Source organism: Oncorhynchus tshawytscha, linkage group LG08 (genome assembly GCF_018296145.1).
Source record: "Oncorhynchus tshawytscha isolate Ot180627B linkage group LG08, Otsh_v2.0, whole genome shotgun sequence".
In the NCBI taxonomy this organism is placed as follows: Eukaryota; Metazoa; Chordata; class Actinopteri; order Salmoniformes; family Salmonidae; genus Oncorhynchus; species Oncorhynchus tshawytscha.
The window spans coordinates 86,930,508-86,955,703 of record NC_056436.1 but is presented as its reverse complement, the minus strand read 5'-3'; the positions used below and the strand labels follow the sequence as shown (position 1 = coordinate 86,955,703).

Genomic DNA, 25,196 nt, shown 5'->3' with positions numbered 1-25,196 from the left:
TATTGCGGAGTACAGTATAGTATTATGGTATTGTAGTGTACAGTACAGTATGGTAGTATAGTATTGCAGAGTACAGTATAGTAGTATAGTATTGAGTACATTAGAGTATTATGGTATTGTGGTGTGCAGTATAGCATGGTAGTATAGTATTGCAGAGTACAGTACAGTACAGTGGAGCACAGTACAGTGGAGCACAGTATAGTGGAGTACAGTACAGTGTAGTAGAGTATAGTGGAGTACAGTACAGTGGACAGTATAGTGGAGTACAGTACAGTGGAGTACAGTACAGTGGAGTACAGTACACTGGCGTACAGTGGAGTACAGTATAGGTGAGTACAGTACACTGGAGTACAGTATAGTGGAGTACAGTACAGTATAGTGGAGTACAGTACAGTGGAGTACAGTACAGTGGAGTACAGTACAGTGGAGTACAGTACAGTGGAGTACAGTACAGTGGAGTACAGTGGAGTACAGTACAGTGGAGTACAGTACAGTACAGTGGGTACAGTATAGGTGAGTACAGTGGAGTACAGTATAGTGGAGTACAGTACAGTGGAGTACAGTGAGTACAGTAGTGGAGTACAGTACAGTGGAGTACAGTACAGTGGAGTACAGTGAAGTACAGTATACAGTGGACAGTATAGTGGGACAGTAGTACAGTAGTACAGTAGTGTACAGTGAAGTACAGTATAGTGGACAGTATAGTGGGGGACAGTATGGACAGTACAGTATAGGGGACAGTATAGTGGACAGTATAGTGGACAGTATAGTGGACAGTATAGTGGACAGTATAGTGGACAGTATGGTGGACAGTATGGTGGACAGTATGGTGGACAGTATGGTGGACAGTATGGTGGACAGTATAGTGGACAGTATAGTGGACAGTATGGTATAGTGGACAGTATAGTGGTGGACAGTATAGTGGACAGTATAGTGGACAGTATAGTGGACAGTATAGTGGACAGTATAGTGGACAGTATGGTGGACAGTATGGTGGACAGTATAGTGGACAGTATAGTGGACAGTATAGTGGACAGTATAGTGGACAGTATGGTGGACAGTATAGTGGACAGTATAGTCGACAGTATAGGGGACAGTACAGTAAAGGAGGCAGAAATGACAGAAAGCAGGGGGAGGAGGAGCTGTTTTCAGATAACAGCAGTACAGATTTATTTCTCTAATCAGAGGGAGGTGCCTGAAGAACAAGTGGAGTTCAGAACATGAAAACAGAAAAAAAGATAGACCTGAAAACACATAGACAGAGTTTACAGATCAAAAGACGACGGAACTAGAACTACAGAATCAGAACTAGAACTACAGAATCAGAACTACAAAATCAGAACTAGAACTAGAGAATCAGCACTAGAACTACAGAATCAGAACTAGAACTACAGAATCAGAACTAGAACTACAGAATCAGAACTAGAACTACAGAATCAGAACTAGAACTACAGAATCAGAACTAGAACTACAGAATCAGAACTAGAACTACAGAATCAGAACTAGAACTACAAAATCAGAACTAGAACTACAGAATCAGAACTAGAACTACAGAATCAGAACTAGAACTACAGAATCAGAACTACAAAATCAGAACTAGAACTACAGAATCAGAACTACAAAATCAGAACTAGAACTACAGAATCAGAACTACAAAATCAGAACTAGAACTACAGAATCAGAACTAGAACTACAGAATCAGAACTACAGAATCAGAACTAGAACTACAAAATCAGAACTAGAACTACAGAATCAGAACTAGAACTACAGAATCAGAACTAGAACTACAGAATCAGAACTAGAACTACAAAATCAGAACTAGAACTACAGAATCAAAACTAGAACTACAAAATCAGAACTAGAACTACAAAATCAGAACTAGAACTACAGAATCAGAACTAGAACTACAAAATCAGAACTAGAACTACAAAATCAGAACTAGAACTACAAAATCAGAACTAGAACTACAGAATCAGAACTAGAACTACAGAATCAGAACTAGAACTACAGAATCAGAACTAGAACTACAAAATCAGAACAAGAACTACAAAATCAGAACAAGAACTACAAAATTAGAACTAGAACTACAGAATCAGAACGAGAACTACAGAATTAGAACGAGAACTACAGAATCAGAATAAAGAATAGAACAGGAAGAACAGCCTGAAGAGCGCTGTTCCAACAGCTGTGTACACCCCCTCCCCTCCTCAGATAACTCTGAGTAACATACAACCCAGCCCTGGGTCAGATACATACGTCAAATACTGTGGTGCACTTGATTTGGGACAGGCCCGTAGTTCAACCCTCACCAAACATCTCACCAAACCACCTGTACATCTCACCAAACCACCTGTACATCTCACCAAACCACCTGTATCTCTCACCAAACCACCTGTATCTCTCACCAAACCACCTGTGTCTCTCACCAAACCACCTGTGTCTCTCACCAAACCACCTGTGTCTCTCACCAAACCACCTGTGTCTCTCACCAAACCACCTGTGTCTCTCACCAAACCACCTGTGTCTCTCACCAAACCACCTGTATCTCTCACCAAACCACCTGTATAACTCACACACCAAACCACCTGTATAACTCACACACCAAACCACCTGTATATCTCACCAAACCACCTGTATAACTCACACACCAAACCACCTGTATCTCTCACCAAACCAACTGTATCTCTCACCAAACCAACTGTATCTCTCACCAAACCAACTGTATCTCTCACCAAACCACCTGTATCTCTCACCAAACCACCTGTATCTCTCACCAAACCACCTGTATCTCTCACCAAACCACCTGTATCTCTCACCAAACCACCTGTATATCTCACCAAACCACCTGTATATCTCACCAAAGCACCTGTATAAATCACCAAACCACCTGTATATCTCACACCCCAAACCACCTGTATAAATCACCAAAGCACCTGTATAAATCACCAAACCACCTGTAAATCTCACCAAACCACCTGTATATCTCACCAAACCACCTGTATATCTCACCAAACCACCTGTATATCTCACCAACCACCTGTATAAATCACCAAACCACCTGTATAAATCACCAAACCACCTGTATATCTCACCAAACCACCTGTATATCTCACGCCCCAAACCACCTGTATAAATCACCAAAGCACCTGTATAAATCACCAAACCACCTGTATATCTCACCACCTGCTGTCTATAAGTCTATAACTCAACTGTTGAGTTCTACTAGAAGTCTTTAAAGGTGAACTCAGCGAGATGAAGACATCACCATCATCGACCTGTGGCATGGCCCACATTGGGAAGTAGGACGTTTTGTGTGACATGATTCATCTTGCAGAGTGTACCTTTATCGGTAGCTGGAACACACAAGCATGTCAGCATCGGCCATAACTTTACAGTAGCACACTTTACAACACAGCCTTTAAACACACAGACTAAACCAGAGTCCGCTGTAGATATCACACAGACTAAACCAGAGTCCGCTGTAGATATCACACAGACTAAACCAGAGTCCGCTGTAGATATCACACAGACTGAACCAGAGTCCGCTGTAGATATCACACAGTCTAAACCAGAGTCCGCTGTAGATATCACACAGACTAAACCAGAGTCCGCTGTAGATATCACACAGACTGAACCAGAGTCCGCTGTAGATATCACACAGACTAAACCAGAGTCCGCTGTAGATATCACACAGACTAAACCAGAGTCCGCTGTAGATATCACACAGACTAAACCAGAGTCCGCTGTAGATATCACACAGACTAAACCAGAGTCCGCTGTAGATATCACACAGACTAAACCAGAGTCCGCTGTAGATATCACACAGACTAAACCAGAGTCCGCTGTAGATATCACACAGACTAAACCAGAGTCCGCTGTAGATATCACACAGACTAAACCAGAGTCCGCTGTAGATATCACACAGACTAAACCAGAGTCCGCTGTAGATATCACACAGACTAAACCAGAGTCCGCTGTAGATATCACACAGACTAAACCAGAGTCCGCTGTAGATATCACACAGACTAAACCAGAGTCCGCTGTAGATATCACACAGACTAAACCAGAGTCCGCTGTAGATATCACACAGACTAAACCAGAGTCCGCTGTAGATATCACACAGACTAAACCAGTCAGCTGTAGATATCACACAGACTAAACCAGAGTCCGCTGTAGATATCACACAGACTAAACCAGAGTCCGCTGTAGATATCACACAGACTAAACCAGAGTCCGCTGTAGATATCACACAGACTAAACCAGTCAGCTGTAGATATCACACAGACTAAACCAGTCAGCTGTAGATATCACACAGACCAAACCAGTCAGCTGTAGATATCACACAGACTAAACCAGAGTCCGCTGTAGATATCACACAGACCAAACCAGTCAGCTGTAGATATCACACAGACTGAACCAGTCAGCTATAGATATCACACAGATCAAACCAGAGTCCGCTGTAGATATCACACAGACTAAACCAGAGTCCGCTGTAGATATCACACAGACTGAACCAGAGTCCGCTGTAGATATCACACAGACCAAACCAGTCAGCTGTAGATATCACACAGACTGAACCAGTCAGCTGTAGATATCACACAGATCAAACCAGAGTCCGCAATAGATATCACAGACTAAACCAGAGTCCGCTATAGATATCACACAGACTAAACCAGAGTCAGCTATAGATATCACACAGACTAAACCAGTCAGCTGTAGATATCACACAGGCATAGCTTTATAAACACACAGGCTTTATAAACACACAGGCTTTATAAACACACAGGCTGTTTACCTGGCCCTCTTCATTGTCTCATCGTCTGGGTCCTGCACTGAGAGAGCCAGGGGGAAACACAGTATCAGAACGACCCGATTACATTTTACACTGATGTTAAGATACAACTATTGACTCCTTTCTGGGGCCCCGTGTAAACATTCTCTCCCTCTCTCCTGGGCCTCTAGACCCATCTGGGGCCCTGTGTAAACATTCTCTCCCTCTCTCCTGGGCCTCTTGTCCCATCTGGGGCCCCGTGTAAACATTCTCTCCCTCTCTCCTGGGCCTCTAGTCCAATCTGGGGCCCCGTGTAAACATTCTCTCCCTCTCTCCTGGGCCTCTAGTCCAATCTGGGGCCCCGTGTAAACATTCTCTCCCTCTCTCCTGGGCCTCTAGTCCAATCTGGGGCCCCGTGTAAACATTCTCTCCCTCTCTCCTGGGCCTCTAGTCCCATCTGGGGCCCTGTGTAAACATTCTCTCCCTCTCTCCTGGGCCTCTAGTCCCATCTGGGGCCCCGTGTAAACATTCTCTCCCTCTCTCCAGGGCTTCTCGTCCTCTTTGGACCACTGACACCTTTCTCTCAACTACACTTACATGTTTTAAAGAATAGAGAAATGAAATGGTATATTATTGTCTATGTACAGTATTGTAACAATGTTCAAGTAGTTGAAGTGTGGAAGGGAAGATAAATAAACAGATAAATATAGTTTATATTTACAATGTTGTTTGTTCTCCACTGGTTGCCCTTTTCTCATGGCAATGGGCCGCACATCTTGCTGCTGTGACGGCACATTGCATTTTCGCCGAACAGATATGGGAGTTTGTCAATGTTTAATTTGTTTTCTAATTCTTTGTGGATCTGTGTAATCTGAGGGAAATATGTATCTCTAATATGGTCATACATTGGACAGGAGGTTAAGAAGTGCATCTCAGTTTCCACCTCATTTTGTGGGCAGTGAGCACATAGCCTGTCTTCTCTTGAGAGCCATGTCTGCCTACGGCGGCCTTTCTCAATAGCAAGGCTATGCTCACTGAGTCTGTACATAGTCAAAGCTTTCCTCAAGTTTGGGTCAGTCACAGTGGTCAGGTATTCTGCCACTGTGTACTCTCTGGTTAGGGCCAAACAGCATTCTAGTTTGCTCTGTTTTTGATCCTTTCCAATGTGTCAAATTGTTATCTTTTTGCTTCCTCATAATATGGTTTAGTCTAAATGTGTTTTCTGTCCTGGGGCTCTGTGGGGTCTGTTTGTGAACAGAGCCCCAGAACCAGCTGGCTGAGGAGATTCATCTCCATGTATATCTCTCTGTAGGTGAGGGATTTGTGGTGGGTTTTGTGAATTTTGGTTGGTTAGTAAGACCCCAGACCTCACAACCATTCTGGGCAATGGGTTCAATAACAGATTGAAGTATTTTGTGCCAGATCCTAATTGGGATGTAGAGTTTGATGTTCCTTTTGATGGTGTAGAAGGCACTTCGTGCCTTGTCTCTTAGATCCTTCAAATCCTTGTGGAAGTTACCTGTGGTGCTGATGTTTAGGCTGAGGTAGGTGTAATTCTTTATGTGCTCTAGGGCAGCCAGTGTCTATTTTTAAATTTGTAATTGTTGTCTTGGCTACTGGACATTTTTTTAAACAACTATTTTTGTCTTACTGAGATTCACTGTCTGGGCACAAGTCTGACAAAATCTGTGCAGAAGATCTAGGTGCTGCTGTAGACCCTCCTTGGTTGGGGGCAGATCTAGGTGCTGCTATAGACCCTCCTTGGTTGGGGACAGATCTAGGTGCTGCTATAGACCCTCCTTGGTTGGGGACAGATCTAGGTGCTGCTGTAGACCCTCCTTGGTTGGGGACAGATCTAGGTGCTGCTGTAGACCCTCCTTGGTTGGGGACAGATCTAGGTGCTGCTGTAGACCCTCCTTGGTTGGGGACAGATCTAGGTGCTGCTGTAGACCCTCCTTGGTTGGTGACAGAAGCACCAGATCATCAGCAAACAGGAGACATTTGATTTCCAAGTCCAGCAAGGTGAGGCCCGGTTGCTGCAGACTGTTCTAGTGCCCTCGCCAATTTGTTGATATTTTTAAATGTTGAAGAGGGTCTCCTCTCTCTCGACCACTGACTCACTGTAGTCGGTGCCTGTGAACTGGTGAGCTGGGCCAGCATGTGGAAGGAGCGGGACTGGGTAGTGCCTGTGAGCTGGTGAGCTGGGCCAGCATGCGGAAGGAGCGGGACTGGGTAGTGCCTGTGAGCTGGGCCAGCATGCGGAAGGAGCGGGACTGGGTAGTGCCTGTGAGCTGGGCCAGCATGCGGAAGGAGCGGGACTGGGTAGTGCCTGTGAGCTGGGCCAGCATGCGGAAGGAGCGGGACTGGGTAGTGCCTGTGAGCTGGGCCAGCATGCGGAAGGAGCGGGACTGGGTAGTGCCTGTGAGCTGGGCCAGCATGCGGAAGGAGCGGGACTGGGTAGTGCCTGTGAGCTGGGCCAGCATGCGGAAGGAGCGGGACTGGGTAGTGCCTGTGAGCTGGGCCAGCATGCGGAAGGAGCGGGACTGGGTAGTGCCTGTGAGCTGGGCCAGCATGCGGAAGGAGCGGGACTGGGTAGTGCCTGTGAGCTGGGCCAGCATGCGGAAGGAGCGGGACTGGGTAGTGCCTGTGAGCTGGGCCAGCATGCGGAAGGAGCGGGACTGGGTAGTGCCTGTGAGCTGGGCCAGCATGCGGAAGGAGCGGGACTGGGTAGTGCCTGTGTGGGGCTGCCAATCCTGAGTGTCTTCGATCAGCCTCTTCTTGCTGCTCTTCTTGCTGTTGGGGATGAATATGGGGATGCCATCCACCCGCAGACCGTGCCTAGTACACACCACAACGTTAATATAACGTTGAACGGAACATGCACAGTACACGCTCAATGTTCCCACAACGTTCCAACGTTAACATAACAAACCGTGCCTAGTACACACCCCAACGTCGCCACAATGTTAATATAACGTTGAACGGAACATGCACAGTACACGCTCAACGTTCCCACAACGTTCCAACAACGTTAACATAACAAACCGTGCCTGGTACACACCCCAACGTTCCCACAACGTTCCAACAAAACACTACTATATAGACACACTACTATATAGACACACTACTATATAGACACACTACTATATAGACACACTACTATATAGACACCGTGTCAATACGTCCCCTCTGACACCGTGTCAATACGTCCCCTCTGACACCGTGTCAATACGTCCCCTCTGACACCGTGTCAATACGTCCCCTCTGACACCGTGTCAATACGTCCCCTCTGACACCGTGTCAATACGTCCCCTCTAGCATGGCTCTAGTGACCAGCGGTCAAATAGGTTGGACCATAATGCATCTGTCTCTTACTTCTCGTGTTGGTAAATCGGGTGATCAAAGAAAGCTTGATCATCTCTGCAGGGGGGAGGAGGACGAGGAGTAGATGAGGCAGGGATGAAGAAAATAAGGGGGGAAGTGGCAGGAGGAAGAGGAGAGGGAGGAGGAGAGTGGAAAGAGGGAGGGCAGGAGGGAGAAGATGAGAGGAGGGAGGGAGGGCAGGAGGAAGAGGAACAGAAGAGAGGAGAGGATGAGAGGAGGGAGGGCAGGAGGAAGAGGAACAGTAGAGAGGAGAGGATGAGAGGAGGGAGGGCAGGAGGAAGAGGAACAGTAGAGAGGATGAGAGGAGGGAGGGCAGGAGGAAGAGGAACAGTAGAGAGGAGAGGATGAGAGGAGGGAGGGCAGGAGGAAGAGGAACAGTAGAGAGGAGAGGATGAGAGTACGGAGGGGAAGAGAGGAGGAAAGTAGGGAGGGCAGGAGGAAGAGGTTGAGAGGAGGGAGGTAGGGAGGGCAGGAGGAAGAGGGGAAGAAAGGAGGGAGGGCTGGAGGAAGGGGAAGAAAGGAGGGAGGACAGGAGGAAGAGGGGAAGAAAGGAGGGAGGGCTGGAGGAAGAGGAGAGTAGTAGAAGACAGAGGGAACAACAAATGACAGGAGAATGAGAGACATACTGTTAGATAAAGAATTAATGAACTGTTACTGCTGAACTATGTGACTGCTGAACATTGTTACTGTTACTACTGCTAAGAGAAAAACCTTCACTAATCATTACTAACCACTAGCTCAGATACTGACAGGAAGTCTATGATTTAACATTCAAATAAAAAGGAAGTAAAGAGAGAGTTTACTGACTTCTCATCCATCTGCGGAGTGAAGGAAGAGAAGAAGAAAGGAGAGAACAGAGAAGGAGAGAGGAGGAGAAGAAGAGAACGAGAGAGGAGGAGAAGGAGAGAGGAGGAGAAGAAGAAAGAAGAGAACGAGAGAGGAGGAGGAGAGAGGAGGAGAAGAAGAGAACGAGAGAGGAGGAGAAGGAGAGAGGAGGAGAAGAAGAGAACGAGAGAGGAGAAGGAGAGAGGAGGAGAAGAAGAGAACGAGAGAGGAGAAGGAGAGAGGAGAAGGAGAAAAGGAGAAGAGAGAACAGAAAGAAGATGGGGTGGGTCAGTTTGGAAAAACAAGACAACAGTTTTGTTAGAACTTGTCAAATCGACAATAGTTGCAGAGAACAGTCAACAGTGAGGAGACAGAGTCGTTGTGGGATGCAGAGTATCGTGCAGCGGGGTGAAAACACACACAGGATTTCATTGTTGACGGGTTCTGTCAGAGAGACACACAGGTTCTGTCAGAGTGACACACAGGATTTCATTGTTGACGGGTTCTGTCAGAGAGACACACAGGTTCTGTCAGAGAGACACAGGATTTCATTGTTGACGGGTTCTGTCAGAGAGACACACAGGTTCTGTCAGAGAGACACAGGATTTCATTGTTGACGGGTTCTGTCAGAGAGACACACAGGTTCTGTCAGAGAGACACACAGGATTTCATTGTTGACGGGTTCTGTCAGAGAGACACACAGGTTCTGTCAGAGAGACACACAGGTTCTGTCAGAGTGACACACAGGTTCTGTCAGAGTGACACACAGGTTCTGTCAGAGAGACACACAGGTTCTGTCAGAGAGACACACAGGTTCTGTCAGAGAGACACACAGGTTCTGTCAGAGTGACACACAGGTTCTGTCAGAGAGACACACAGGTTCTGTCAGAGTGACACACAGGTTCTGTCAGAGAGACACACAGGTTCTGTCAGAGAGACACACAGGTTCTGTCAGAGAGACACACAGGTTCTGTCAGAGAGACACACAGGTTCTGTCAGAGAGACACACAGGTTCTGTCAGAGAGACACACAGGTTCTGTCAGAGAGACACACAGGTTCTGTCAGAGAGACACACAGGTTCTGTCAGAGTGACACACAGGTTCTGTCAGAGAGACACACAGGTTCTGTCAGAGAGACACACAGGTTCTGTCAGAGAGACACACAGGTTCTGTCAGAGAGACACAGGTTCTGTCAGAGAGACACACAGGTTCTGTCAGAGAGACACACAGGTTCTGTCAGAGAGACACACAGGTTGTCAGAGAGACACACAGGTTGTCAGAGAGACACACAGGTTGTCAGAGAGACACACAGGTTCTGTCAGAGAGACACACAGGTTCTGTCAGAGAGACACAGGATTTCATTGTTGACGGGTTCTGTCAGAGACACACAGGTTCTGTCAGAGAGACACAGGATTTCATTGTTGACGGGTTCTGTCAGAGTGACACACAGGTTTTCATTGTTGACGGGTTCTGTCAGAGAGACACACAGGTTCTGTCAGAGAGACACACAGGTTGTCAGAGAGACACACAGGTTCTGTCAGAGAGACACAGGATTTCATTGTTGATGGGTTCTGTCAGAGAGACACAGGATTTCATTGTTGACGGGTTCTGTCAGAGAGACACAGGATTTCATTGTTGACGGGTTCTGTCAGAGAGACACACAGGATTTCATTGTTGACGGGTTCTGTCAGAGAGACACACAGGTTCTGTCAGAGAGACACACAGGATTTCATTGTTGACGGGTTCTGTCAGAGAGACACACAGGATTTCATTGTTGACGGGTTCTGTCAGAGAGACACACAGGTTTTCATTGTTGACGGGTTCTGTCAGAGAGACACACAGGTTCTGTCAGAGAGACACACAGGATTTCATTGTTGACGGGTTCTGTCAGAGAGACACACAGGTTTTCATTGTTGACGGGTTCTGTCAGAGAGACACACAGGTTTTCATTGTTGACGGGTTCTGTCAGAGAGACACACAGGATTTGTCAGAGAGACACACAGGTTCTGTCAGAGAGAGACACAGGTTCTGTCAGAGAGACACACAGGTTCTGTCAGAGAGACACACAGGTTCTGTCAGAGAGACACACAGGATTTCATTGTTGTGGGTTCTGTCAGAGAGACACACAGGTTTTCATTGTTGACGGGTTCTGTCAGAGAGACACACAGGATTTCATTGTTGACGGGTTCTGTCAGAGAGACACAGGATTTCATTGTTGACGGGTTCTGTCAGAGAGACACACAGGATTTCATTGTTGACGGGTTCTGTCAGAGAGACACACAGGTTCTGTCAGAGAGACACACAGGTTCTGTCAGAGAGACACACAGGTTCTGTCAGAGAGACACACAGGATTTCATTGTTGACGGGTTCTGTCAGAGAGACACACAGGTTCTGTCAGAGTGACACACAGGTTCTGTCAGAGAGACACACAGGTTCTGTCAGAGAGACACAGGTTTTCATTGTTGACGGGTTCTGTCAGAGAGACACACAGGTTCTGTCAGAGAGACACAGGATTTCATTGTTGACGGGTTCTGTCAGAGAGACACACAGGTTCTGTCAGAGTGACACACAGGTTCTGTCAGAGAGACACACAGGTTCTGTCAGAGAGACACACAGGTTCTGTCAGAGAGACACAGGTTTTCATTGTTGACGGGTTCTGTCAGAGAGACACACAGGTTCTGTCAGAGAGACACAGGATTTCATTGTTGACGGGTTCTGTCAGAGAGACACACAGGTTCTGTCAGAGAGACACAGGATTTCATTGTTGACGGGTTCTGTCAGAGAGACACACAGGTTCTGTCAGAGAGACACACAGGATTTCATTGTTGACAGGTTCTGTCAGAGAGACACACAGGATTTCATTGTTGACGGGTTCTGTCAGAGAGACACACAGGATTTCATTGTTGACGGGTTCTGTCAGAGAGACACACAGGATTTCATTGTTGACGGGTTCTGTCAGAGTGACAGCACGGGGTGTTCCGATGGCTGTCACACAAAAGGCAGGCTGTGTAACACATCTGGAACGCATCGTGTCCCCGTCTCCCTCTCCCTGATTCAGAACAGATCCGTTTCAAGTTGATGTCTGCATTGAGTGTTTGCCTAACTTCTAAAACTATTTATTTATTTCTCCTTTGTTTAAAAACATTTTTTTTTTACAATAGTTATCTGACCTGTATATTTAAATCCATCAAATGGTGTACAATTCCAATATCTACGCAGAAAGTGTAGTTATTTACGACCAACCATAAAGCCAAATATGTCCCTTGCGTTCTATAACAATGTAGTAATAAATGGTGTGTGATTGGACTGATGACATCATGACAGCTCTGTGCAAATACACCAGACCTGCTAGTGTACAACATGCCTAGACATTGGACACGTTCCCTGCTTTGTTCCGTATCACCCCAAACAATCTATCACGCCCATAAACTAGATTACTACTGTGTAGTGGAAAGGCCTCAAATTCAACCTGGTTTTCTGAAGAAGTCAAATCTGACAGAAGGATTGGGATATATTTCATTTCAACTCAGGAAGTAAACTGGTAATTCCAATTTTCTTCAACGTTTCTCGATGAGAAACAATTGGAATTTCCGTTTTACTTCCTGAATGGACATGGGATTGACCCGAACCCTATACGCTGTTTGCGTATTTGCACGTCAAAAAAGTTACGTCGAATTAACACTATTCGACACGTCAGCTAGCTATCTTTAGCTTGGTACCCGTCTGGAAGCAATGCAACCAGCCTTAAAACAATGACCAGAAACTGCAATCATTTTCAATATTATTAGCAATGACTAAGTATTAGCTAGGCAGCCACTTGTTGATGAACTTAACTGGCCAGCTTAGATAACGAAGTAAACAAGCTAGCCAGTTACCTAGCCTTGTTGCCACAAGCTAACGTCAATGTGACCATTACCAACCAAATACAAAAACTGTCTTATAAATTAGAGGTATTTTAGACGACCTCGTCTAGCTAGATAGTTAGCCAAATATAGCTACTGAAACAGACATCATTTTTTATATGTTTAAGGAGGAAAACATTGTCTGCGTCCATCAGCTAGCTATCTTTTTTCCCTGACCAACACCGTCCCAGAGTATATACACCGTGTCAATACGTCCCCTCTGACACCGTGTCAATACGTCCCCTCGTCCACTCGTCACTATCTCTTTTCCCTGACCAACACCGTCCCAGAGTCTGACTCGTTTGGCAGCGGCAGGTACGTAAAAGACAAAACTTTACCAGCATCATAACGAACTGGTGAATCGCTGTTAGATATGAAATATGAGTGATGGTGTAATAAATCTGTAATAACTTTATGCACGTATTATTTTTATGAACGTGTTCAATTATTAAAATGTGACATTCAGTCATATTCAGGTTCTTGATTGGTCAACAAGCGTAGCTGATGCGTCAAAATAGTGTTATTTGGTGTGCATCTTTTTTTTTTTTACTGAAAAACGCCAAGACCCAAATGGTATCCCATATAACCCTGCCTTGTAGCAGGTCACAGATTCGTTCTGAACAGGAATAGGCAGGAGTTGTCCTCTGTCATAAAGAAAACAGCTGTGTGAAGGAGTGGCAGTTTAGTATCCTGCTGAATAATGTGGAGGGCAACCTAATCCACAAAACATACTAGAGGACAGACGGCTGGAGGACAGACGGCTGGAGGACAGACGGCTGGAGGACAGACGGCTGGAGGACAGACTACTCCTTTAAACTTCAAGTACTTAAGTGTGTAATTTAAAAACTTTTCAAAAACAATTTATACTGCATCTTTAAAACTGTTTACAACAATTGTATGACTCTTCATAGATGAGATTCATATGGTCTTGTAAAAAACACTGGTTGAAGTTGGAGCTTTTTCACAATAGCGTCAACCGTTTCTAGTGTTATAAACCCTCATTTTCTCTTTCTCAGTAATGCTGCGATTGAGACACAGAATACAGACGTGGCCTCAACTGTTCATAACAACTTGCTCGTGTTTCTAACCTTTATCTCTCTCTATCTATGACGTGTTTTAGACCGTGGAAGAATGAGCGCTATACAGGCCAGGGGTTCAGGTCCGTGTGACTTCTCCAAGTAAGGCTAGTTCGGTAACATAGCACCAGCACAGTAAAAACCATCCTGACAGCTCAGCAGATTCTAAACGAAAGGATCCTGAGTATAGCACAGCGCGGCTAAATACAGTCACAGACAACATCTAGACCTTTCCAAAAAGTCAGACCTTAACCCATCCTATCCCTTCCCCCAACCGTAAACCCCGGACCGTGAACCAAGTATCAGGCATGGAACAAGGTTAGCAAACTCCTTCAAACTTTCCCCAAACTGCCAGGTTATCTAGAAATCCTGATCAGAGGACTCTGGATTTCCTACTCCCTCCTGATTGGAGGAATCTTCCAAAAGGGTTTGTATAAAAGCCTGGATACCCCCCCCCCCCTCCCATCAGGAACAGTAACACCTGGTCAGACCACCCTGTGTAGTTTAAGGCCCCCATCTGGAACAGTAACACCTGGTCAGACCACCCTGTGTAGTTTAAGCCCCCCATCTGGAACAGTAACACCTGGTCAGACCACCCTGTGTAGTTTAAGGCCCCCCCATCTGGAACAGTAACACCTGGTCAGAACACCGTGTGTAGTTTAAGGCCCCCCATCTGGAACAGTAACACCTGGTCAGACCACCCTGTGTAGTTTAAGCCCCCATCTGGAACAGTAACACCTGGTCAGACCACCCCGTGTAGTTTAAGGCCCCCCTCCCATCAGGAACAGTAACACCTGGTCAGACCACCCTGTGTAGTTTAAGCCCCCATCTGGAACAGTAACACCTGGTCAGACCACCCTGTGTAGTTTAAGGCCCCCATCTGGAACAGTAACACCTGGTCAGACCACCCTGTGTAGTTTAAGGGCCCCCCCCATCTGGAACAGTAACACCTGGTCAGACCACCCCGTGTAGTTTAAGGCCCCCTCCCATCAGGAACAGTAACACCTGGTCAGACCACCCTGTGTAGTTTAAGCCCCCCATCTGGAACAGTAACACCTGGTCAGACCACCCTGTGTAGTTTAAGCCCCCCATCTGGAACAGTAACACCTGGTCAGACCACCCTGTGTAGTTTAAGCCCCCATCTGGAACAGTAACACCTGGTCAGACCACCCTGTGTAGTTTAAGCCCCCCTATCTGGAACAGTAACACCTGGTCAGACCACCCTGGGTAGTTTAAGGCCCCCCATACTTTATAAGTAGGGCACAACCTTTGACCAGAGCTATATACTGAGTGTACAAAACATTAAGGACACCTTCCTAATATTGAGTTGCAAACCCACCCGCCTCTTTTTCCCTCAGAACAGTCTCAATGGGATACTGGCAAAGAGAATGTTCTCTCTCTCTCTAGCCAATAAGACAAAGAGAATGTTCTCTCTCTAGCCAATAAGACAAAGAGAATGTTCTCTCTCTCTCTAGCCAATAAGACAAAGAGAATGTTCTCTCTCTAGCCAATAAGACAAAGAGAATGTTCTCTCTCTCTCTAGCCAATAAGACAAAGAGAATGTTCTCTCTCTCTCTAGCCAATAAGACAAAGAGAATGTTCTCTCTCTCTAGCCAATAAGACAAAGAGAATGTTCTCTCTCTCTCTAGCCAATAAGACAAAGAGAATGTTCTCTCTCTCTCTAGCCAATAAGACAAAGAGAATGTTCTCTCTCTCTCTAGCCAATAAGACAGAGAATGTTCTCTCTCTCTCTAGCCAATAAGACAGAGAATGTTCTCTCTCTCTCTAGCCAATAAGACAAAGAGAATGTTCTCTCTCTAGCCAATAAGACCTAGAATGTTCTCTCTCTCTAGCCAATAAGACAAAGAGAATGTTCTCTCTCTCTAGCCAATAAGACAAAGGGAATGTTCTCTCTCTAGCCAATAAGACAAAGAGAATGTTCTCTCTCTCTAGCCAATAAGACAAAGAGAATGTTCTCTCTCTCTAGCCAATAAGACAAAGAGAATGTTCTCTCTCTAGCCAATAAGACAAAGAGAATGTTCTCTCTCTAGCCAATAAGACAAAGAGAATGTTCTCTCTCTAGCCAATAAGACAAAGAGAATGTTCTCTCTCTCTCTAGCCAATAAGACAAAGAGAATGTTCTCTCTCTCTCTAGCCAATAAGACAAAGAGAATGTTCTCTCTCTCTCTAGCCAATAAGACAAAGAGAATGTTCTCGCTCTCTCTCTAGCCAATAAGAAAGAGAATGTTCTCTCTCTCTCTCTAGCCAATAAGACAAAGAGAATGTTCTCTCTCTCTCTCTAGCCAATAAGACAAAGGGAATGCTCTCTCTCTCTCTAGCCAGTAAGACAAAGGGAATGCTCTCTCTAGCCAATAAGACAAAAGGAATGTTCTCTCTCTAGCCAATAAGACAAAGGGAATGTTCTCTCTCTAGCCAATAAGACCTAGAATGTTCTCTCTCTCTAGCCAATAAGACAAAGAGAATGTTCTCTCTCTAGCCAATAAGACAGAGAATGTTCTCTCTCTAGCCAATAAGACAAAGAGAATGTTCTCTCTCTAGCCAATAAGACAAAGAGAATGTTCTCTCTCTAGCCAATAAGACAAAGAGAATGTTCTCTCTCTAGCCAATAAGACAAAGAGAATGTTCTCTCTCTAGCCAATAAGACAAAGAGAATGTTCTCTCTCTCTAGCCAATAAGACCTAGAATGTTCTCTCTCTCTCTCTCTCTCTCTCTCTAGCCAATAAGACAAAGAGAATGTTCTCTCTCTAGCCAATAAGACATAGTTGAAGCATTCGGCTGATGGAAGTCCATTTTATTTCCTGTATTCTACTCAACAGTCTGGTCCCAACAGACCAGGAGAAGACATCTTTTGATTAGATCCTCAAGTCATACAACAACTTAACCTTCCCTCTTAAAATGTGCAGTCAGCAATTTCTACTCCCCAGAGAGTTACCTGAATGACTTGTTTAACTCAAATCCCGTGAAAACATTTGGTCTGTCCTCTCTCTCAGAGGAGTCGTGTTTGGTCTGTCCCCTCTCTCAGAGGAGTCGTCGTGTTTTGTCTGTCCTCTCTCTCAGAGGAGAGTCGTGTTTTGTCTGTCTCTCTCTCAGAGGAGTCGTCGTGTTTGGTCTGTCCTCTCTCAGAGGAGGAGTCGTGTTTGGTCTGTCCTCTCTCTCAGAGGAGTCGTCGTGTTTGGTCTGTCCTCTCTCTCAGAGGAGTCGTCGTGTTTGGTCTGTCCTCTCTCTCAGAGGAGTCGTCGTGTTTGGTCTGTCCTCTCAGAGGAGGAGTCGTGTTTGGTCTCTCTCTCTCAGAGGAGGAGGAGTCGTGTTTGGTCTCTCTCTCTCAGAGGAGGAGGAGTCGTGTTTGGTCTGTCCTCTCTCTCAGAGGAGGAGGAGTCGTGTTTGGTCTGTCCTCTCTCTCAGAGGAGGAGGAGTCGTGTTTGGTCTGTCCTCTCTCTCAGAGGAGGAGGAGTCGTGTTTGGTCTGTCCTCTCTCTCAGAGGAGGAGGAGTCGTGTTTGGTCTGTCCTCTCTCTCAGAGGAGGAGGAGTCGTGTTTGGTCTGTCCTCTCTCTCAGAGGAGGAGGAGTCGTGTTTGGTCTGTCCTCTCTCTCAGAGGAGGAGGAGTCGTGTTTTGTCTGTCCTCTCTCTCAGAGGAGGAGGAGTCGTGTTTGGTCTGTCCTCTCTCTCAGAGGAGTCGTCATGTTTGGTCTGTCCTCTCTCTCAGAGGAGTCGTCGTGTTTGTCTGTCCTCTCTCTCAGAGGAGGAGTCGTGTTTGGTCTGTCCTCTCTCTCAGAGGAGTCGTGTTTGGTCTGTCCTCTCTCAGAGGAGGAGTCGTGTTTGGTCTGTCCCCTCTCTCAGAGGAGTCGTCGTGTTTGGTCTGTCCCCTCTCTCAGAGGAGGAGTCGTGTTTGGTCTGTCCTCTCTCTCAGAGGAGGAGTCGTGTTTGGTCTGTCCTCTCTCTCAGAGGAGGAGTCGTGTTTGGTCTGTCCTCTCTCTCAGAGGAGGAGTCGTGTTTGGTCTGTCCCCTCTCTCAGAGGAGTCGTCGTGTTTGGTCTGTCCTCTCTCTCAGAGGAGTCGTCGTGTTTGGTCTGTCCTCTGTCTCAGAGGAGTCGTCGTGTTTGGTCTGTGCTCTCTCTCAGAGGAGGAGTCGTGTTTGGTCTGTCCTCTCTCTCTCAGAGGAGGAGTCGTGTTTGGTCTGTGCTCTCTCTCAGAGGAGTCAGAGGAGGAGTCGTGTTTGGTCTGTCCTCTCTCTCTCAGAGGAGGAGTCGTGTTTGGTCTGTCCTCTCTCTCTCAGAGGAGGAGTCGTGTTTGCATGTTTGGTTGTGTTTGTTTGTTTGTGTACCTACCCGTTGTGTGGCTGTAGCATGCTGGCGGGCGGCGCTGAGGCCGGGGTGTTAACTTTAGGGGCGTATGTCACTGGTTTAATGACCGTGTTACCGCCGCCCGGCGTGAATGGTCGCGCCATCTTGTTGATAGCGGTGCTGGGGGCGAAGGAGTATTTGGGCTGAACCGAGGCGGGGGCGAGTGAATCCTACAGGGTGTGAGAGAGGGGGGAGACAGGGGGGAAAAAAACACAGCAAATAACATGCAGTTAAGACAAACACACATGTGCATTAGTGCATTAATTGTGCGGTCCCTAGCTAAGCATACGTGTGTACTATACTACACACACACACACACTCCCATATCTGCTGCTTGGAAACCAGCTCGGTTGAGGAGGAGGAGGTATGTCGTTAAGAGAGGTTAGCCTAAACAGGGCTCATTACATCATAATTACAGTCTGTGTTGCAAGAACGAGGCCTTGCCAAGGCCAGCTCCGTCTCTCTCTCCGTGGAGGGAGGAGAGAGCTCAACACATCCAACTGGGACACTTCCCAACTACTTCTGGCTCATTGACTACCCATAGTAGTGCACTACTTCTGGCCCATTGACTACCCATAGTAGTGCACTACTTCTGACCCATTGACTACCCATAGTAGTGCACTAGTAGTGCACTTCCTCTGTCTCTGTCAGCTTGGCTAGGATCTTCCTCTGTCTCTGTCAGCTTGGCTAGGATCTTCCTCTGTCTCTGTCAGCTTGGCTAGGATCTTCCTCGGTCTCTGTCAGCTTGGCTAGGATCTTCCTCTGTCTCTGTCAGCTTGGCTAGGATCTTCCTCGGTCTCTGTCAGCTTGGCTAGGATCTTCCTCGGTCTCTGTCAGCTTGGCTAGGATCTTCCTCGGTCTCTGTCAGCTTGGCTAGGATCTTCCTCGGTCTCTGTCAGCTTGGCTAGGATCTTCCTCGGTCTCTGTCAGCTTGGCTAGGATCTTCCTCGGTCTCTGTCAGCTTGGCTAGGATCTTCCTCGGTCTCTGTCAGCTTGGCTAGGATCTTCCTCGGTCTCTGTCAGCTTGGCTAGGATCTTCCTCGGTCTCTGTCAGCTTGGCTAGGATCTTCCTCGGTCTCTGTCAGCTTGGCTAGGATCTTCCTCTGTGTTACGGATACAAGAATCCTGTGTGTGTTTCTTTTCTCTCCTTCTCCCCTCACAGGTGAACATCATCACTCCCCAATCAGTCAACAATCAATCATCAATCAGAAGACACACCTCCTCCTATTTCCTACCCTATCACAGTTCCTTCCCCATGGTTTAAAAACCCCATCAGTTGTTTGCTCTAGAGCTCAATCTCTCTGTAAATGCCATGTCTGTAAGTCTCTGTGTTTCACCCTCTCTTTGTGTCTTAACCTCTCTGTGTCTTAACCTCTCTTTGTGTCTTAACCTCTCTTTGTGTCTTAACCTCTCTTTGTGTCTTAACCTCTCTTTGTGTCTTAACCTCTCTTTGTGTCTTAACCTCTCTTTTGTTTGAGCACCTCCAAATCACTTTGTCATCTCCTGTGAGTATTGTTTTTGGTTATGGTGGTTGTGTTTGATTGCTGGTGGGAAAAGGGGAAACCAAGACAAGTCGCCCATGGGCATACACTACCCGTAGGTAGACTTTGTTAAAAACACTAGTTAGAACTGGGCGGACCACCCACTGTATTTTTGGTTAGTTAGTTAGCTGTTGTTAAAGTAGGCTAGTCTAGCTTAGGGGTGTTTTGGATGCTTATTGTTTCTTTCCTTGGGTCCAGCTCAGCCCCTTTTCCTGCTCCCCCCATTACCGTGTGTTTTACAATAAACCCTGAGTTTGACGGTATAATTTCAGTTATCGTGGTTATTTCGTTCACATTTTTACTTTGTCACAATTATAATTTGCATGAGTTATGTTACGGGTCTCATTACCATCCCCCCTAGACTGTCGGGCCAAAAGGGATTCGTAACACTCTGCCTCTGTCAGCTTGGCTAGGATCTGCCTCTGTCAGCTTGGCTAGGATCTGCCTCTGTCAGCTTGGCTAGGATCTGCCTCTGTCAGCTTGGCTAGGATCTGCCTCTGTCAGCTTGGCTAGGATCTGCCTCTGTCAGCTTGGCTAGGATCTGCCTCTGTCAGCTTGGCTAGGATCTGCCTCTGTCAGCTTGGCTAGGATCTGCCTCTGTCAGCTTGGCTAGGATCTGCCTCTGTCAGCTTGGCTAGGATCTGCCTCTGTCAGCTTGGCTAGGATCTGCCTCTGTCAGCTTGGCTAGGATCTGCCTCTGTCAGCTTGGCTAGGATCTGCCTCTGTCAGCTTGGCTAGGATCTGCCTCTGTCAGCTTGGCTAGGATCTGCCTCTGTCAGCTTGGCTAGGATCTGCCTCTGTCAGCTTGGCTAGGATCTGCCTCTGTCAGCTTGGCTAGGATCTGCCTCTGTCAGCTTGGCTAGGATCTGCCTCTGTCAGCTTGGCTAGGATCTGCCTCTGTCAGCTTGGCTAGGATCTGCCTCTGTCAGCTTGGCTAGGATCTGCCTCTGTCAGCTTGGCTAGGATCTGCCTCTGTCAGCTTGGCTAGGATCTGCCTCTGTCAGCTTGGCTAGGATCTGCCTCTGTCAGCTTGGCTAGGATCTGCCTCTGTCAGCTTGGCTAGGATCTGCCTCTGTCAGCTTGGCTAGGATCTGCCTCTGTCAGCTTGGCTAGGATCTGCCTCTGTCAGCTTGGCTAGGATCTGCCTCTGTCAGCTTGGCTAGGATCTGCCTCTGTCAGCTTGGCTAGGATCTGCCTCTGTCAGCTTGGCTAGGATCTGCCTCTGTCAGCTTGGCTAGGATCTGCCTCTGTCAGCTTGGCTAGGATCTGCCTCTGTCAGCTTGGCTAGGATCTGCCTCTGTCAGCTTGGCTAGGATCTGCCTCTGTCAGCTTGGCTAGGATCTGCCTCTGTCAGCTTGGCTAGGATCTGCCTCTGTCAGCTTGGCTAGGATCTGCCTCTGTCAGCTTGGCTAGGATCTGCCTCTGTCAGCTTGGCTAGGATCTGCCTCTGTCAGCTTGGCTAGGATCTGCCTCTGTCAGCTTGGCTAGGATCTGCCTCTGTCAGCTTGGCTAGGATCTGCCTCTGTCAGCTTGGCTAGGATCTGCCTCTGTCAGCTTGGCTAGGATCTGCCTCTGTCAGCTTGGCTAGGATCTGCCTCTGTCAGCTTGGCTAGGATCTGCCTCTGTCAGCTTGGCTAGGATCTGCCTCTGTCAGCTTGGCTAGGATCTGCCTCTGTCAGCTTGGCTAGGATCTGCCTCTGTCAGCTTGGCTAGGATCTGCCTCTGTCAGCTTGGCTAGGATCTGCCTCTGTCAGCTTGGCTAGGATCTGCCTCTGTCAGCTTGGCTAGGATCTGCCTCTGTCAGCTTGGCTAGGATCTGCCTCTGTCAGCTTGGCTAGGATCTGCCTCTGTCAGCTTGGCTAGGATCTGCCTCTGTCAGCTTGGCTAGGATCTGCCTCTGTCAGCTTGGCTAGGATCTGCCTCTGTCAGCTTGGCTAGGATCTGCCTCTGTCAGCTTGGCTAGGATCTGCCTCTGTCAGCTTGGCTAGGATCTGCCTCTGTCAGCTTGGCTAGGATCTGCCTCTGTCAGCTTGGCTAGGATCTGCCTCTGTCAGCTTGGCTAGGATCTGCCTCTGTCAGCTTGGCTAGGATCTGCCTCTGTCAGCTTGGCTAGGATCTGCCTCTGTCAGCTTGGCTAGGATCTGCCTCTGTCAGCTTGGCTAGGATCTGCCTCTGTCAGCTTGGCTAGGATCTGCCTCTGTCAGCTTGGCTAGGATCTGCCTCTGTCAGCTTGGCTAGGATCTGCCTCTGTCAGCTTGGCTAGGATCTGCCTCTGTCAGCTTGGCTAGGATCTGCCTCTGTCAGCTTGGCTAGGATTTAAATCGATTCCAAAATGTTCACTGAATGTTTTGAGTTGTAGTGTTTTCTTCAGCTGGGATCTCATTCGTGTCAGAGAGACTAGGACATCCACGTTTACTTGTACGGTCCTCAATTCAAATAATACAGGCATTTATATACTAGGGCTCGAACTATGAACTTTGCACGATAATGAATAAATTGGGTCGAAATGAAAGTTTATGTTGCCTTTGACATATTCTTGAGTCTGGGATTGTGCAAAGCTCTTTAGGGCCACACACATCTGTTTAACTAATACTATAATCATTTCATTCAACACATCAAACTCCTGTCTGCTGCTTATGCAATGTGTGCTACGAGCCAGCAGACAGCCTGATGGGGATTGAATCACTATGATGGAGTTCATTTAACTGTGAGGTGGTGGTGGTGGAGGAGGTGGTGGTGGTGGTGGAGGAGGAGATGGTAGGAGGAGGAGGAGGTGGTAGGAGGAGGAGGAGATGGTAGGAGGAGGAGGAGGTGGTAGGAGGAGGAGGAGGAGATGGGAGGAGGAGGAGATGGTAGGAGGAGGAGGAGATGGTAGGAGGAGGAGGAGATGGTGGTAGGAGGAGGAGATGGTAGGAGGAGGAGGAGATGGGAGGAGGAGGAGATGGTAGGAGGAGGAGGAGATGGTAGGAGGAGGAGATGGTGGTAGGAGGAGGAGATGGTGGTAGGAGGAGGAGATGGTGGTAGGAGGAGATGGTGGTAGGAGGAGATGGTAGGAGGAGATGGTAGGAGGAGGAGGAGATGGTAGGAGGAGATGGTAGGAGGAGGAGGAGATGGTAGGAGGAGGAGGAGATGGTGGTAGGAGGAGGAGGAGATGGTAGGAGGAGGAGATGGTAGGAGGAGGAGATGGTAGGAGGAGGAGATGGTGGTAGGAGGAGATGGTGGTAGGAGGAGGAGATGGTAGGAGGAGGAGGAGGAGATGGTAGGAGGAGGAGGAGATGGTAGGAGGAGGAGGAGATGGTAGTAGGAGGAGGAGATGGTAGGAGGAGGAGGAGATGGTAGTAGGAGGAGGAGATGGTAGTAGGAGGAGGAGATGGGAGGAGGAGATGGGAGGAGGAGGAGGAGATGGGAGGAGGAGATGGGAGGAGGAGATGGTAGGGGGAGGAGGAGATGGTAGGAGGAGGAGGAGATGGTAGGAGGAGATGGTAGGAGGAGGAGGAGGAGGAGATGGTAGGAGGAGGAGGAGGAGATGGGAGGAGGAGGAGATGGGAGGAGGAGGAGATGGGAGGAGGAGGAGATGGGAGGAGGAGGAGATGGGAGGAGGAGATGGTAGGGGGGAGGAGGAGATGGTAGGAGGAGATGGTAGGGGGAGGAGGAGATGGTAGGAGGAGGAGGAGATGGTAGGAGGAGGAGATGGTAGGAGGAGGAGATGGTAGGAGGAGGAGGCAGTAGGAGGAGGCAGGAGGAGGAGGCAGGAGGAGGAGGAGGAGGAGATGGTAGGAGGAGATGGAGGAGGTAGGAGAGGAGGAGGAGGAGGAGATAGGAGGAGGAGATGGTAGGAGGAGGAGGAGATGGTAGGAGGAGGAGGAGATGGTGGGAGGAGGAGGAGATTGTGGGAGGAGGAGGAGATGGTGGGAGGAGGAGATGGTAGGAGGAGGAGATGGTAGGAGGAGGAGATGGTAGGAGGAGGAGGAGGAGATGGTGGTAGGAGGAGGAGGAGGAGATGGTGGTAGGAGGAGGAGATGGTGGTAGGAGGAGGAGATGGTAGTAGGAGGAGGAGATGGTAGGAGGAGGAGGAGATGGTAGGAGGAGGAGGAGATGGTAGGAGGAGGAGGAGATGGGAGGAGAGATGGAGATGGTAGTAGGAGGAGGAGATGGGAGGAGGAGATGGGAGGAGGAGATGGTAGGGGGAGGAGGAGATGGTAGGAGGAGGAGGAGATGGTAGGAGGAGGAGGAGATGGTAGGAGGAGGAGGAGATGGGAGGAGGAGGAGATGGTAGGGGAAGGAGATGGTAGGGGAAGGAGATGGTAGGGGAAGGAGATGGTAGGGGAAGGAGATGGTGGGAGGAGGAGGAGATGGTGGGAGGAGGAGGAGATGGTGGGAGGAGGAGGAGATGGTAGGAGGAGGAGGAGATGGTAGGAGGAGGAGGAGATGGTAGGAGGAGGAGGAGATGGTAGGAGGAGGAGGAGGAGATGGTAGGAGGAGGAGGAGGAGATGGTGGTAGGAGGAGGAGGAGGAGATGGTGGTAGGAGGAGGAGATGGTAGTAGGAGGAGGAGATGGTAGTAGGAGGAGGGAGATGGTAGTAGGAGGAGATGGTAGTAGGAGGAGGAGATGGTAGGAGGAGGAGGAGATGGTAGGAGGAGGAGATGGTAGGAGGAGGAGGAGATGGTAGGAGGAGGAGGAGATGGGAGGAGGAGATGGAGATGGTAGTAGGAGGAGGAGGTAGTAGGAGGAGGAGATGGGAGGAGGAGATGGTAGGGGAGGAGGAGATGGTAGGAGGAGGAGGAGATGGTAGGAGGAGGAGGAGATGGTAGGAGGAGGAGGAGATGGTAGGAGGAGGAGGAGATGGTAGGAGGAGGAGATGGTGGTAGGAGGAGGAGATGGTGGTAGGAGGAGGAGATGGTGGTAGGATGAGATGGTGGTAGGAGGAGATGGTAGGAGGAGATGGTAGGAGGGGGAGGAGATGGTAGGAGGAGGAGGAGATGGTAGGAGGAGGAGGAGATGGTGGTAGGAGGAGGAGGAGATGGTAGGAGGAGGAGATGGTAGGAGGAGGAGATGGTGGTAGGAGGAGATGGTGGTAGGAGGAGATGGTGGTAGGAGGAGGAGGAGGAGATGGTAGGAGGAGGAGGAGATGGTAGTAGGAGGAGGAGATGGTAGTAGGAGGAGGAGATGGGAGGAGGAGATGGGAGGAGGAGGAGGAGATGGGAGGAGGAGATGGGAGGAGGAGATGGGAGGAGGAGATGGTAGGGGGAGGAGGAGATGGTAGGAGGAGGAGGGAGATGGTAGGAGGAGATGGTAGGGGAGGAGGAGATGGTAGGAGGAGGAGGAGGAGGAGATGGT

General features: G+C 48.3%; 1 protein-coding gene across 1 annotated transcript; it reads right to left on the bottom strand.

Annotated features, from left to right (window-relative positions):
* Positions 1–2,036: 2,036 nt before the first annotated feature.
* On the bottom strand, positions 2,037–8,973 carry LOC121847037 (PDZ and LIM domain protein 5-like). Its single transcript, XM_042326335.1, has 4 exons — positions 8,963–8,973; positions 7,011–7,609; positions 6,893–6,904; positions 2,037–4,832 (listed from the first exon to the last, which is right to left on the bottom strand). The coding sequence occupies exons 1-4, from the start codon at positions 8,971–8,973 to the stop codon at positions 4,792–4,794; spliced, it is 663 nt and encodes a 220-aa protein (XP_042182269.1). The 3' UTR covers positions 2,037–4,791.
* Between the last annotated feature and the right edge of the window lie 16,223 nt (positions 8,974–25,196).